Genomic DNA, 16,400 nt, shown 5'->3' on the forward strand with positions numbered 1-16,400 from the left:
CTTCAGCTCATCTGCACTTTTTGGTCTCGTTTCTCATTTTCCTCTTGATAATACCCCATAGATTCTCAGCGGGGTTCAGGTCTGGTAAGTTTGCTGGCCAGTCAAGCACACCAACACCATGGTCATTTAACCAACTTTTGGCGCTTTTGGCAGTGTGGGCAGATGCCAAATCCTGCTGGAAAATGAAATCAGCATCTTTAAAAAACTGGTCAGCAGAAGGAAGCATAAAGTGCTCTAAAATGTCTTGGTAAACGGGTGCAGTGACTTTGGTTTTCAAAAAACACAGTGGACCAACACCAGCAGATGACACTGCACCCCAAATCATCACAGACTGTGGAAACTTAACACTGGACTTGAAGCTCAACTTGGGCTATGAGGTTCTCCACCCTTCCTCCAGACTCTAGGACCTTGATTTCCAAATAAAATACAAAACTTGCTCTCATCTGAAAAGAGGACTTTGGAGTACTGGGCAGCAGTCCATTTCTTCTTCTCCTTAGCCCAGATAAGACGCCTCTGACGTCATCTATGGTTCAGGAGTGGCGATACCACAACTGTAGCCAAATTCCTTGATGCGTCTGTGTGTGGTGGCTCTTAAAGCCTTGACCCCAGCCACAGTCCATTTCTTGTGAAGTTCACCCAAATTCTTGAATCGATTTAGCTCGACAAGCCTCTGAAGGCTGCGGTTCTCTCGGTTGGTTGTGCATCTTTTTCTTCCACACTTTTTCCTTCCACTTAACTTTCTGTTAACATGCTTGGATACAGCACTCTTACCCTTTGTCTTACCCTCCTTGTGAAGGGTGTGAATGATTGTCTTCTGGACAACTGTCAGATCAGCAGTCTTCCCCATGATTGTGTAGCCTAGTGAACCAAACTGAGAGACCATTTTGAAGGCTCAGGAAACCTTTGCAGGTGTTTTGAGTTGATTGGCTGATTGGCATGTCACCATATTCTGATTTGTTGAGATAGTGAATTGGTGGGTTTTTGTTAAATGTGAGCCAAAATCATCACAATTAAAAGAACCAAAGACTTAAATTACTTCAGTCTGTGTACATTAAATTTATATAATACACAAGCTTCACAATTTGAGTTGAATTACTGAAATAAATTAACTTTCCCACGACATTCGAATTTGAGATGCACCTGTATATCTTCCTTATTTATCTTCCATGCCTATGCTGTAGATCCCTAGAACAGCAACAGTCAATGACCTTCTTATGGCCACTGACGCTGGCTCTGTTAGCATTTTGATTCTTTTAGATCTTTCCTCTGCATTTGACACTATCTCTCACAGTATTCTCATTTCACAGCTTTCTGCTCTTGGTATTTCTGGAACTGCTTTAGCTTGGTTCACTTCTTATCTGTCTGACCGTCAGCATTACATTACTATCCGCCAGGCTAAATCCTCTACTGCTCCTGTCTCTCATGGTGTTCCTCAGGGTTCTGTTCTTGGGCCTCTACTCTTCATCATCTACATGTTTCCTCTAGGTAAAATCATCCGCCGTCACAGTTTCAACTTCCACTGCTATGCAGATGACACTCAACTCTATATCAGCTTTCGACACTACCATCCCTTTCCCACTAACTCCATTTCAGCTTGTATCGACGACATAAATGCTTGGATGACCAGTAACCTTCTCAAACTCAATACTGATAAAACAGATGTTCTACTTGTTGGTTCACCAAAAAACATTGCTTCTTTCTGTACTGACACTGTTAACTTTTCTGGGATCTTGGTTAGACCTTCCACCACCGTTTAAAATCTGGGTATAAATTTTGACTCCTATCTCTCTTTCCTACCTCACATTTCTTCGCTTACTAAATCTGCCTTTTATCACCTCCGCAATATAGCTCGTTTACGTCCCTTCTTAAACATCAAGGATGCTGAGAGACTGGTTCACGCTTTCATTACTTCTCGACTTGACTACTGTAATTCTCTTTTTTTTTTTTTTTAATGGTCTACCAAACACAACATTAAATAAACTCCAAAACATCCAGAACTCTGCTGCTAGGGTCCTCACTTATTCAAAGAAATCCTCGCACATCACTCCCATCCTACACAGACTTCATTGGCTACCCGTTCGCTTCCGCATTCAATGCAAGATTCTCCTCATCACCTTCAAAACACTACATGGTCTGGCCCCCCCCCCCATATATTTCTGCTCTCATTCATACTTACTCCACAGTTCGCACACTCCGTTCTGCAGACAATGGTCTGTTAATTCCTCGCTATAGATTAGCATCGTTCGGAGGACGAGCATTTAGTATCTCTGCCCCTACACTCTGGAATTCTATTCCCAAACACATCCGTGATCTTTCTTCATTACAGGATTTCAAAACCCACCTTAAAACATATCTTTTCTCGTCTTGTTTTCCAGATCTTTGAATATATGATTGGAATTTTGCTATAGATTTGAAGTTTATCTGTATTCTGTTTTTTTTTTTTTTTTTTTTTTTTTTTGTCTGTTATGTATAAATATTCTTGTTATTGTAAAGCGACCTTGAGCTTCTAGAAAGGCGCTATATAAAATAAACATTATTATTATTATTATTATTATTATTATTATTATTATTATTATTATTATTATTATTAGTTATGAACCACTGACCTAAAAGGAGCACGTTCAGGGAGAATATCAAAGGGCCTAGGACCGAGCCTTGTGGCACAACGTACTTTGCTTCTTTTGGGTTCAGCTATTTTAGCAAAGTCAGGTAGGATCTAAACCAGACTTGTGCCTGTCCACGATTGGCAAACATAAAATGATTACTATGTTTTCTGATCCTGTGTTATCCATGAGGTAAACTGCACCAAATAAATGTTTTCAGTTGGACTGATGTGAACGCATGCCTTAAGCAGTGAATTTTCACCTACAGCGTGTCCATTCCTATGTCCGAGAGGTACTGGCCCGAGAATGCAGACCTTCTTTTGCACGACAGAGAATGGAGGCTGAACATTCCAGCTCTACAGCAGTTCTAAAGCCTTTTTTGGACAAGAACACTCATTTGAATGAACAAATATTCCAATATCCACCACCGTTTGGTTTCCTGCACATGAAGAACAAGCTTCAGGAGATCATGGACCTCCTACCAGCCTCCTCTGAGGAGAGACATGGAGGGAAGGACTGTCGTCGATGTCTAGTGATTGGAAATGGAGGGATACTGAAAGGATTGGGGCTCGGTCCCCTTTTTAACCAGTTCGATACCATAATCAGGTGAGAGTCTGCTCCACCTAATCTGTCTGATTTTAGCTAAAGGATGTGTGTGAGCGTGTGTGTAAGACTCCTGTTTGTGTGCAGATTGAACAGCGGTCCCGTGCGAGGTTTCAGCGCAGACGTCGGGAGCCGCACCTCCATCAGGATGAGTTATCCTGAAGGCTCCCCGAAGGTCTGGGACGACACTGATTCGGATCTCAGATTTGTGGCTGTGATCTATAAGTCTATCGACTTCCACTGGCTTCGTGCGATGATTACCAAGATGTCCGTTGTGAGTGCTTGTTCACGCATTCGACCGATGACGGTCTCGATCAGTACGGTATGTGTGAACGTCACGTTTAACTGTCACCCTTCAGGCGCTGTGGGACCGGCTGTTTTTCTGGCAGAGCGTGTCGACAAGTGTCCCGCTCAAGGCCTCCCAGTTTCGTCTGCTGAATCCAGAGATTATTAGAGAGACGGCCTTCGATCTGCTTCACTATCCCAGTGTTAGAGAACGCATCTGGGGCTGGGACCAGGTGAGCTGCTTTTAATTGCTTTTTTGTATGGGTTGTTAATTTAACACATTCATTTGGTGCAATTATGTACAAAATACACTCTAAACCCGGTTAAGTTGAATTTACTTAAAAAACTTAAGGAAACTGGTTGCCCTAAAATATTTAAGTAACGTTTACTGGAAAACTTGAAGTAATCATTACTTAAATATAAGAGTCATTTTAACAACCATTTTAAGTTGAATTTACTTAATGCTTTTAATTTATGTAATTACTCCATTCCTCTAATAGGTACTCACTGACTCCCAGAGTGCATTGCGACATGAATAAATTATGCAATTGCTTTGCTTTACTGTTGTTGTTTGTATTTGCCAATTTCATTTGCTGTCTTGTGTCAGTAGTAGCACAACAAAAAACAAACAAACAAAAAGCTCATAAAATGGTTATTGATACAGTTAATAAAAATAAATAAAATTGAGTTGTTACCATTGTTGTGATTCACACGCTGAATGTTGAAGTCTGTGTGTGACTCACGCACTTTACCCCAAATATTAAAAGATTGTATCAACACAGATACAAGCTTCTTGTAGTGTTCATAAAAAATAGAAAAACAGTAAAATCGTAAAAGATCAGTAATCAACATGAAAAGTATGCAACCTAATGATTTAATTAGAATATAGGTCACCTTCTAAAAGCAACCTATTTATTACTTTTCTTTCTTTTTTTATTTATTTTTATTTTTTATTTAACCTTTATTTAACCAGAAAAAACTCTCTGAGATTAAAAATCTCTTTCACAGGAGTGTCCTGGCCAAAATGTGCAGCAGTACAATCAATTACATCACAAATAAACATCACACAAACAGACTAAAGACACCTAAAAACAATTGCATATTGTTAGATCAACTTCCATTTGCCGGATAACTGATTTAAAATGATCTAAAGTCAGCAGATTTTCGAATTTTAATTTAGATTGGAGGAAATTCCAATCAAACGGCGCTGCATACCTAAAAGACTTCTTACCTAGCTCAGTTCGAGTAAAAGGAACAGAAAGAGTATAACAATTTTGCGAACGAAGATAATATTTCTTGGTAATTTTCGGTTGCATAAAACAGCAGAGATAAGAAGGCAACAACCCCAAGAAGGCTTTATAAATAATTAAGTACCAATGCATTTTTCTTCTAGTAGACAGAGAAGGCCAACCTACTCTATGATACAAAGTGCAATGATGAGTTGAAGATTTACAATCTGATATGAACCTTAGAGCACCGTGATAAATGGCATCTAAGGAAGAAAGAAGATAAGAAGGTGCAAACTGATATACAACATCACCATAATCGAGAACGGAGAGAAAAGTAGCAGAGACTAATTTCTTTTTTACATTGAATGAGAAGCAAAACTTGTTCCTGAAATAAAACCCAAGCTTAATTTTCAATTTATTCTTCAGTTGAGTGATATGAGAACTAAAAGATAGGGCATCATCAACTATGATGCCAAGATATTTGTATTCTTTTACTAATTCAATTACTGTACCTTGCAGAGTCTGAAGAGGTACTAAATTATTTTCAGGGATTTTTTTTGAGTTAGAAAATAACATATACTTGGTTTTGTCAGTATTCAGAACAAGTTTTAAACTGTGAAGCCTTGACTGAATAATATTAAAAGCTGACTGAAGCTTAAACAAGGATTGCTGTCCAGAGGAAGCGCTACTATACATGACAGAATCATCTGCATAAAAATGAAAGTTGGCATCCTGAATATCATAATCGAGGCTATTTATATAAATGGTAAATAAAAGCGGCCCCAGCACCGATCCTTGGGGAACACCTTTTAAAATCTCTAATGAGTCAGATTTTTTACCTTCGGTTTGAACACACTGGGTTCTTCCACTCAGATAGTTTTTAAACCAAGAAATAACATGACTTGATAAACCAACAACCTTCAGTCTGTGCAGCAATATTCCATGATCCACTGTATCGAAAGCCTTTGATAAATCAATAAAAAGCGAAGCACAAAATTCACCATTGTCCATTGAACTTACAATGTCATTTAAGACTTTCAAAATTGCCGTTGTAGTACTGTGTTTTTTACGAAACCCAGATTGATTAATAGACAACACTTTGTTTGCATTCAAATAGCATGTCAACTGTTCACTAATAAGACTTTCTAATATCTTTGATAAAACGCAGAGCTTTGAGATTGGTCTGTAATTATTCATTATAGTGGGATCCCCCCCTTTTAGTAAAGGAACAACAAAAGCTGATTTCCAAATTTCTGGAATAACACCAGTATTTAAAGAGAGATTAAAAATGTAAGTTAAAGCGGATGTAATAAAATCAGCTGCCAGTTTCAGATACACAGGCTCCACACAATCAGGACCTGATGATTTGTTTATATCAAGCGAACGGAGTGCTTTATAAACATCAGTGCTTTTAATTTGTTTGAATCTAAGCTCTTGCTTTTCTAGATGATTTTCTGCATTAATAAAATCAGAATCGGAACATATAAAATTTTGTGATTCAAATAGAAACCCAGAAGCAACAAAATGCTTATTAAAGCAATTGAGCATATGTTCTTTATCTAATATGCTAGTGGAGTCCATTTTTATACTTGAAGGAAAGCTAGACTTGTTTTTACTACCTGATATCAATTTTATATTCTGCCAAAATTTCTTAGGATTATTTGAATTAATAGTAGTATTTTCAATAAAATAATCAGCCTTTGCTTTTCTAATAGCAACAGTGCATTTATTCGAAGCTGCCTAAAACGGATCCAATCAGAGTTAATGTCAGATTGTCTAGCTTTTGCCCAAGCAGCATCCCGCTCACGAATTAGAGCAGATAGGGCTTCAGAAAACCAAGGATTGTCCCTACCTTTAACACGGAATTTTTTAAAAGGTGCATGTCTGTTGACGATCGATAAAAAGCCATCATAAAAGTATTTCCAGGCAGACTCAACATCAGGAATAAGAAAGATCCTGTCCCAATCATAACGTGCTACATCAAAAAGAAAGGCTTGTTCATTAAAGTGTCGCATACATCGTCTAGTGATAATACGTGGTTTATACTTAGGCAATTTGGTATCTCTGACTATAGCAACGACGCAGTGATCACTAACATCATTGGCATATACAGAGGCCAAAGAGTACTTATGAGGCAAATTGCTAAAAATAAGATCAATTAAAGTGGACTTTTTGTAATCCTTCAAGTTAGGTCTAGTAGGTGTCTCAACTAGCTGAAAGAGATTTAGAGAGTCACAAATTGCTTTAAAACCATCAGATACTGACTTTAGCCAGTTCACATTAAAATCACCGAGAAGAACAAGCTCCTTATATTTCAAAGAAGTCACCGATTGCATCAGAGAGGAAATGGCATCAGAACTAGCTGAGTGTTCTTTGAAATCAAAGAACTTTGATTTCATGTTGCATTAGAACAACATGCAACATTTCTATCAACAATAGAAAGAGCACTATAGTAACATAAACAAAGTTCCAAGTGCCCAACCAAAAGTAACACTATTCACTATAATGGTGAGTATTAAAAAAAAAAAAAAAAATTGTGATGTTCTCTCTAATATTTCAGTTGTATTGAAAATTCAACATTCAAGATGACTTTGGGAAATGAGTGAATTCAAGTAGTGAAAGAAAGATGTGAGTGAAAAGTCTACTAAAAATTGCCCCATCTCAAAAACTTTTTCTTCTTCTTCTGTTGTTATGTTGCACATTAGCAACATATTAGTGCACTGCTGCCTCTCACTGGTTTATTAATGTCATTGGTTTCTTTGTGGATACTTGGATATTTTAAGTAAACATCACTCAAAGCAAGTAAGTAAATTGTTTTATTTGCCTTGAAAGTAGCTGTAACTTAATAAAACCTAGTAAGTATAGTAACTAAGTAAAGATAACTAATTGTAACTAAGTAAGGTAAACTATTGGGTTTTACAGTGTAACAGGTTAAAATGATAAACACATTTACGCAGTGCCCCATCCAAGTTTAAAGTGCCCTTATTATGGATTTTTGAAAATGACCTTTCATGCAGTGTGTAACGCAGCTCTAAGTGAATGAAAACATCCTGCAAAGTTTGAAATGAAGTTAGTATGAAGTTATTGTCCCTCAAAAGAAAGAGTCATTTCCGAGTCACGAAAACGAGTCATTTTAAAACAAATCTTAAGCTGTTTCAAGTTTGATGTCAACATGAAACGTTAGCACGTTCCCAGCCCACTTGTTGCGCTCACAGACCCGGGAAGACTTGAACCCGCCCTCCCTCAAATACTGGAGTAGATTGGAGAAGACGCTGTGCACTGCACTATGAGGGGAAATTCGTTAGGGTACAGTTAAGAGTATGTCGAAAAACTCCCGTCTCATTTTCTCCTCCAACTTCAAAATCATCCTACATCGCTGCAGAAGGACCGACCCAGTGTTTACAAAGTGAATGTACAAGGAGGGTAAAAACACCCTTTACAAAAAAAAAGGGCGAAAAAGAGTGATGTAGGATGATTTTAAAGCTGGAAGAGAAAATGAGATGGGAGTTTTCTGTCTTGGACCGGAATACACAGAGTACACATGCGCATCACAGAGCTAGACAAGACAAGCATTTGTGGTTAAAAAATGTATACATATTCATTTTTTTTTTTACGATCGCTTTGCTAGATAAGACCCTTATTCCTTGGCTGCGATTGTTTAGAGCCGTTTGAAGCTGCGTTGAAACTGCATTTTTAACCTTAAATCCATTGAGCACCACTGAAGTCCATTATATGGGGAAAAATCTGATTCCTATATGCGGTTCTTTTTTTTTTTTTTTTTTTTTTTTTTCTATCTGTGAGGACCCGACCTAGCGATCTGCCAGGACCTTGCTCGCTAATCTGTGCATAGCGCTCCAAAGTACGGCTGCACTTGCGATCAGAAGTCGAAAAAGCAAAGTAGCCTGTAATATTTGTGAAAAGCTAAACATGTTGCAATAGATGCGTCACCACCGATATGACAAAGGAGTTTAATTGAACAGATCATTAAAGATCACAAACACGATTCAAATACCAACGTGATTCTGTTCCAAAAGTACAGTGATTCATCTGTTTGACTTCTCAACCTTTCTTCCGTGCAGTGAACAATCAGACCAGTGTGATTTCAATATTCAAGTCTGCGTTCGTGCTGCCGCTGACCTAAAGAGAGACACTGTCATGTATGTGAATTAAACAGTTTCACAGTCTTTTCAACCACACACTTCATTATTTCTGTGTTAATCACAGAAGTACTGGGATAAAAGCTCATAGTCTGGATATAAACTCTGATATGTTCAGTAGAGACCAAAACAGAATAAATCATCCTTTTGAAAGAAGATTTATCGATTACGTTATTATGCCAGTAGATGGGGAAAGGGGGCTGTTAATAATGTATTTGTCTTTGATCATTCATTCAGAAAACACTGATTCATCCAGTAATGAACCAAGTAAATCTTGAGTGAATCTCTGAATTCTTCACCTATAAATTAGGCCACATGTGTTTTTTTTTGTTTTGTTTTTTTTTTTTTTTTCTCTTCTCTTCAGAATTGTAAGAGAATCACAACTTCCATTTAAAAAAAAAAAAAAAAAAAAAAAAAAAAACAACAGCCCAATTTATCCAGAATCACGCAGCTTTATTTTGCAGTCGGCTCTCAGGTGAATCTTGTTTTTATGTAGCCTGTTGATTTTTGTTGATGGTATTCAGCTGCAACTCAATGTTTAGCAAAAAAAAAAAAAAAAAAAACAACAAACAAAAAAAACCAGAATAAATATGCTTGATGTCTTCTTTTATTCACATTGGAATCTAAAAGAATCGGAATTAGGGATGTAATGATTACTGGTTGACGATAAATCATGATAAAATTTCCCACGGTTAGTATTACTGTTTTATATTTTAATTATCATTAAAACCGTATTCGATTACCACGATTTGAACAACTGATGATACAAAAATACTGTACAGCATAAAGCAGTTTTATATAACAGTCTCATTTGCGCACAGAGTAGTTTGGTTTTGTGTGAAAAGACGGCGGAAAAGCTGAAATGTTTTAAGAGTGCTAAGGGCGTAGGCGCCGATCCTCACGGAAATAATCGAGCACCCACGACTTTATTCTCGATTTCATAGTTCATTTGAAGCCATTTTTGGCGTTATTTTAATGGTAAATGTCAATGTGCATTACTGTATGAGAGGCTGCCAGCACGAATCTCTCGGCTTGCAGCAGACTTCCTCACCCATGTACACAGTGATCATGTCCCTCAGATATTACGTGTGGGCCCTCAAACGTTGTCCTGTGTGCGCGCGAGTAAGTGCTTATTCTAAACAGATATTTATTCATTTTACTTAGTGAAGCGCAACCCTCATGGAAAGACTGTGTGTATTATTTGGTAATGTATTACTTTCCGTGCACCCACCGGCAGAAACGTAAATCGGAAATTATAATGAATGTATGAATGAATTAATTACATGAATGTACCTCTGAAGTTTCGGACTGTCTTCAGAAAAGATTCGATGGCATTTTGTTTTCATCTTCACTCCATGTAATATCTAAAGTAGTGTTCTTAATCATAATGCTGCTTTATCCACGGAGTTCACGGGAAACAGCTGTAATTCAGCTTTTCCATAAGCGCCATCTAGTGTCGTACAGTGGATTTACAGACACTTACATTTACATTGTGTGCAGTTTCTGTTGCTGTTTTAGTGATTATGCAAACAAAATGTCATTTTATTTGTTGTTTGCTGATTTTAAATATAAAACTTGAAGTGATTTATGTGTCATTTCCAGTACATTTTAACAATACCGTGATAATACTGATAACCACCATAATTTCGGTCACTATAATCGTGATAGGAAATTTCCATACCGTTACATCCCTAATCGGAATCGATAAGCAGAATTGGAATCGGAATCAGAATTGATAATATTCTAGCGATACCCAACCCTAATAAATAGCGAATGTTTGTCATTATTACTTGGAGTTCTGATAGAAAATAGAGCAATACATTAGTGTACAAATTCAACACCACAGATTAGCTTCTATGGGTGCTCCGATTGATCAGCTGCCGATCATTATCGGCCAATAATCCCTTGGGGATGTTTGATCGGCGGTCTCTAAAAAGGCCGAGCTCATAAACCGATCTAAAGCCGACGACGCGCCTGCCGTGAGAGGTTTGGCATGACGAGCAGCGGCACCGTCTCAGTCTCTGTTCGGCGCAGGTAAAACAATTATAATGGTGAAGGCGAGGTACAATTCATACTACTTCATTAAATAACTTATAAAGTAATTTGAAAACCTTATGTGAGCCGTAATTTCACAAACAGCGCAAGTGAATGACAGCGCGCTCTCTCTCTTTCTCTCTCAAAAGTGTGCTGATGGCTTCCAATCACCACATTAGAGTTGGGGTACTCGGACTCGAGTCCGGTCTCGAGTACAGTTTTTAACAGACTCGGACTTGTCACGGACTCTGATGCATTTTTACTCGGACTTGACTTGGACTCGAGCCTTTCGGACAGTTGATGGAAATGTCACTGACTCAGCATGATCACAAAAGTGATATTCAGAATTTGTATGTGTTTTTAAGTCTTGTCCAGTAGGCTAGTTGAAAGCTGACGGGTTTATGCGCGCACACACTCGCAGCGCTCACAGAATGCGCTTCAGTCAGTGTGTGAATGCAGAGTTCTCTTTCGCTTCTAATAGGTTCTGTTACTGCCACACACATGCTCGTCTTAGAGACTATTCGTGTAAATGAAGTCGGTTTTGTCTTAAGTAAACCTGAACAGCTGGGAGAAATACTGATGTGCCAGAATATTTGATCTGTTCGCATAGGCGGAGTTTAGGGGGGCTGGGGGGGATAAATGTTAATCAAACAACAAAAGAAAAAGAGAAAATCACTCACTGTTCTTGACTGAATCACTTGTTAACTTTAATAAGAATCATATTTAATATACACAGTAAAGATTTTGCAGTGTTTTTATTTGTCTATTTCTGTAGTAGCCTTTAGATAGACCTGCCTACCTAAAAAAAAAAAAAAAAAATTCTATTTTTAAAAAGATTCTGTTTTTCTTTTTTTTCTTTTTTTGATTAATATATTTGTTTATCCTTTTGTTTGTAAGTAGGCCTACTTGGAGTGTATACTCGTCTTCAGTAAGCTTGAGAATGTCTTACTTACATTAGTTTAGTTTTTGCTGTATTAAAATTATTGTTTTTGCAGCAATAGTTTTAATGGGTCCAAAACCACCGTGGGTGTGCATGATTTTCTAATCATTAAATGGCCCATCATCAATTTTTCTTTATATAATGTAATTTATTGTAATTAATGCATTCAAAAATAAAACAGGTGTGAGTTTGCTGTGACTTATGGAAAGTATATGTAGGGCTTTATACATGTGTCATTGTAAATATTAGGTTTATCTTTCACAGTCTCATTTTCATCCAAGAAAAAAAAGTCATATAAAACCCAAAACACACACAGCCACAATCAGAAATAAAAGAGGTGCATTTTCTGCTCTTAAGGCCCCATTCACCAAGATACCTACTCCTTTACCCCCAACCTTGAATTTATACATTTACTATATCAGTGGATAAAGTCCCGCCCTATAACTTCTGTTACATGACTTTAGGTTTGTAAGGTTGCGGTCTGCAGTGCGTTCCAGGAGCGCTGGATCTGCAGCAGTGCAGAGATCATTTCCACACCGAGTCTGTGCTGCACGCCCAAAATTAAAGTGACAGCACATTGTTTCCGGTAAATTGAACAAGGATTGACACAAAAATGTCATAATTACACCATAAATGCATATCATTAAAGTCTACTGTGTTTCACAGTCAACACATATGGGTTTTTGGCTAGGTTTAAAGGAAAAGAGCACTTTTAGATAATCAAGGCAATAATCGATGGCACTCGTGGAGGTAGAAAAATAAAGTTCTTTCTTAACAACCGGATTGTCTGTAATAAAGATTTAAATGAAAAAGAAAAGGCAGTAGAACTGGCCCCAATCAGGCCCCGAATAAGTGTCTAAAAATCCTGATTGGAGTATCTCTATAAATAATTCTACATGATTAATAGAAGGTTTTTAAAAGATCAGTATCGGTGATCGGATCGGCAGATACAGCTTCCTGCGATCGGCCTCAAAAATCCTGATCGGAGCTTCACACAAAGGAGGGGTTTTTACAACTGATTTGTCGAGTGAATCGTTTGTGAGTCATTGAGCAAATAAGGTAAAAATAAATGCATATTATAAGTCAATGAAAGTGTTTTTGACCTTGTATGTATGTATGTATGTCCACCTGTTGTTGGGGACTCCCAAAACCAAAATATGAACCTTTCATAATCCAGAATAAAGGCACTTTTATAAACCGTTCTGTAGTGTTGTTACATTTTAGATGCAGTGTGGTATGTTTTTTGCTGAAAATAGTTCCAACCACAGCAGTACTGTTGAGCGTGATTGAACGAATCCAGTGATTCAGTGACTCATTCATAAAGACTTCCTTTCTAAATGAATCAGCTGTTTGAGCAATTGGTTGAATGAATGAATGAATGACTCACTCGCTCAAAAAAAAAAAAAAAAAAACTTCTGCCATCTGGTGGTTTTAGTTTCACATTTAGAGTATCATTTTCTTCTTTCTCTTTCTTTTTTTTTTTTAAATCATGTATGAGTGAATGAATAAATAAATGTCGTTTCCTCTCCAGAATGTCCCTACATTAGGAGTGTCTGCGCTCAATCTGGCAACATACCTGTGTGACGAGGTGAGTTTAGCAGGCTTCGGCTATAACCTCAGCCGGAAAGACGCTCCTCTCCACTACTACGGCAACAGCCTCATGACATCCATGCTAAAGGAAGCCATGCACAACGTGCGGACCGAGACGGTTTTCCTCAAGCGTCTGGTAGCGTCGGGCAGTATTACTGACCTCACGGGAGGAGTCCACTGCAACTTCTGCTGAACAAGACTGTGTTCTGATGAGGAACAGACTCTCAGAGGCACGTGTGAGGCAGAATTCACATAAGTGAAGGAATAACTTGAAAGCGGTCATTGACACACTGCTAATGAATTACTACTGAGTATTTTAGTCCGTTTAAAGCTGTGATCGTGATGCTCTGAATGTTCTGTTTTATATCAAATCAACTATTACACAAAAAATTAAGGTTTTAGATTAAACTTTTAATTTTCATTTTGGTGTCTTTTGTTTTAAAAAGATATTTTGTCAAAGTAAAATTTCATTGAAAGTAGTTTGGTGGATAATCAAAGGCTGTTTTTTGTTTATGTGAACGTTTATATTAATATGCAGTTAAAATTGAGCAGACTCTGGTTGTCTGAACATGCATAATATTATAATTCGTCATTTTCATTAGGCATACATATAATTTTTTTTTTTTTAATGTTAAATTTGTATTGTTTTGTTGTATCAGTGCAATAACTGTACTCCTCCCACAGGTGGAGCTGTTGTTGTAGAAAATACACTGAACAGCCTAGCAAACGGCTAGTAAGGAGAGACTACTTTCAGAATTGCTTTTATTCTTGACGAGAGGTTGCAAAATTGCAGTGATCTATTCCAAGCTATGAGAAATTAATGCATTTCCGTTTGCCTTTCTTGTCATGTGGACACACACACGTGTTTGTACACAGCATTCTAATGTTTCCTTTCTGGTTCCTGCCACTATTTTGAGGAGCTGTAATGAGCTGTAAGATCTCCAGCTAAAACTGCAGCCGTCATCTTTAGTCTTCCTGCAAGTGTGCATCTTTGAAATTGCTTGTTGTACTTCTGGGCTGACTAATATTAGCGGTCTTATTTCAAGACAACAGCATTCATGTCTCAAAAGAGCTCAGCAGAATGAGTTTCAGGAGAAATGTGTTTGGGTCACTTTCAGACTTTTATCTGCAAGTCATATATGATGAAGAAATACAACTCATCGATACAATTCCAAGACAGCATTGAGGTCGTCACACTTCAATAAGCAGGACAAACATTTCACACACGTGCGCATGTGTAGTTTGAAAGCAGTTTTCCAGAAAAACATGTGTTAGCATGTCTTTGATTTTTAAGACATAAAGTACTTTGTTCTTGCTTCATCAGTCTTTTTTATGCTGTATGCACTAATTAATAGAATAAAATTTTTAACAGTGATTTTGTGATGTGTTCGGTTTTATTGCAGGCTGTGTTGGAGGACAGAATCTGATGTGGCTCATCAAGCATTTTGATCTGATGTGAGAATACTTCCTCAACAGCCATTTATGAGCATTATGTATTTATAGCACACATTTAGGCTATTAAAAGCTTGCAGTGTTAAAAGTTGCAGTGCTAAGTGTTCACCAGTCTCAGGGTTCACAGCCTCCCGAACACCAGTAGTTTCAGTATTCAGAAAAGATTAATTACTGTCTGATATTTCAGTTAGGAGATAAAGGTTAGGATGGTGATTTTTTTTTTTTTTTTTTTTTTTTTTCTCCTCTCAGCAGCATTGCAACACGTTGTGAGTGTTCACTGGCATTGGCGTTTGGTGTTTGTTTTTGACATCTGATAGAGCGTTTGGACCCGAAACAGTGACGTGTGATGCCAGATCCAGCTGTTGCTGGAAGTCCAAATATTAAAGCATTGCAATTGTTTTTGAACGGCAAAAGAATTGTGTGGAGCATTCAAACAGGTGGATGTGATTTTCCTGATATTGTAGAGCATCACCTTTACTGAGCTCCACAGCATGTGAGTCATTCCACAAAACCGGTACGATTTGAGTCCCTCTGACCTTTCTAAGTGTATTTTATCTATTGGGTCACCAAAATCTATTTTTAAAAGCTTTTTGTATTAATTGAAATGTCTCCCTTAATAAGGGTTAAAAACATGACATACATTTGATCTTTATATTAGAAATTATCTTGTCTTTTTCCCGTTGACACCACCTATTTCGTCATGTCCCTCGTGGCCTTCTATGAAAGTGTACTTGGGATATGAATAATAAAATTAGAAAAAGGAACATACATTTTGCCATTCTCATAAATATCTATCTGTGCTTCTAGGCTGTTAATGTTTTTTTTTTCTAAATAAATTCATGATTATTCATTAAAATCATATTATTTAGTTCTGTACCTCAGTAACCCCTCAACCCTGTTACACAAATCATTCTCCCCCCATAAAAATAATGAACTGATCCTTATGTGACATCATTAACAGGAAGTGACATCATATAAGTCTTCTGAACAACATTGTGAGCAGGCACAGGCAAGTTTCCACCTTCTTTTATATCTGTAACTTATTAATATTGTGATTGTGAAGATTAAAGACTCAACCCTGTTACATCAAATAAAGACACAAAACTATTACTTGTGAAAATGATCTTTGATATTTTAACAATATATATGTTTTCTTAGTATCACGCATGTCATGTGCTCTCCTGTTATTCACTACATTTAGAGCAGTGGCCATTTAGAGCAAAAAATCACAACTTATTTGATCATAACGGGGTTGTGAGATGAAGTAATCCAGTAATTTAAATGAATTATTAGATTTGATCAAGATTCTTATACCACATGCACATGTTGAATGTAGTAATGTCCAAGGTAAAGCTGTAAAAACAACTATTTATATGTTAAGATGTATTTGTCTCTTCAACCCCGTTACCCTAGTCTCAACCCTGTCACACATTTTTATCTAGTTATTTTTTAAGTTTATGAAAAAGTAATTTAATGTTTGTTGAACTCAGTCTGAAACATTCAGAGC

General features: G+C 37.3%; 1 protein-coding gene across 3 annotated transcripts in view; it reads left to right on the forward strand.

The window, feature by feature from the left end:
* The window catches only part of st3gal5 (ST3 beta-galactoside alpha-2,3-sialyltransferase 5), a 31,667-nt gene extending 15,915 nt beyond the window's left edge, over positions 1-15,752 (forward strand). For all 3 annotated transcript variants that reach the window (XM_051128091.1, XM_051128089.1, XM_051128090.1), the window contains exons 5-8: positions 2,872-3,209; positions 3,294-3,480; positions 3,566-3,724; positions 13,383-15,752. In XM_051128091.1, coding sequence (XP_050984048.1) covers positions 2,872-3,209; positions 3,294-3,480; positions 3,566-3,724; positions 13,383-13,634 — 936 coding nt within the window. In that variant the 3' untranslated portion in view covers positions 13,635-15,752. The remainder of the gene's footprint in view (positions 1-2,871; positions 3,210-3,293; positions 3,481-3,565; positions 3,725-13,382) is intronic.
* Positions 15,753-16,400: the final 648 nt, after the last annotated feature.

Source organism: Labeo rohita, chromosome 14, assembly GCF_022985175.1.
Source record: "Labeo rohita strain BAU-BD-2019 chromosome 14, IGBB_LRoh.1.0, whole genome shotgun sequence".
Classification (NCBI taxonomy): domain Eukaryota; kingdom Metazoa; phylum Chordata; class Actinopteri; order Cypriniformes; family Cyprinidae; genus Labeo; species Labeo rohita.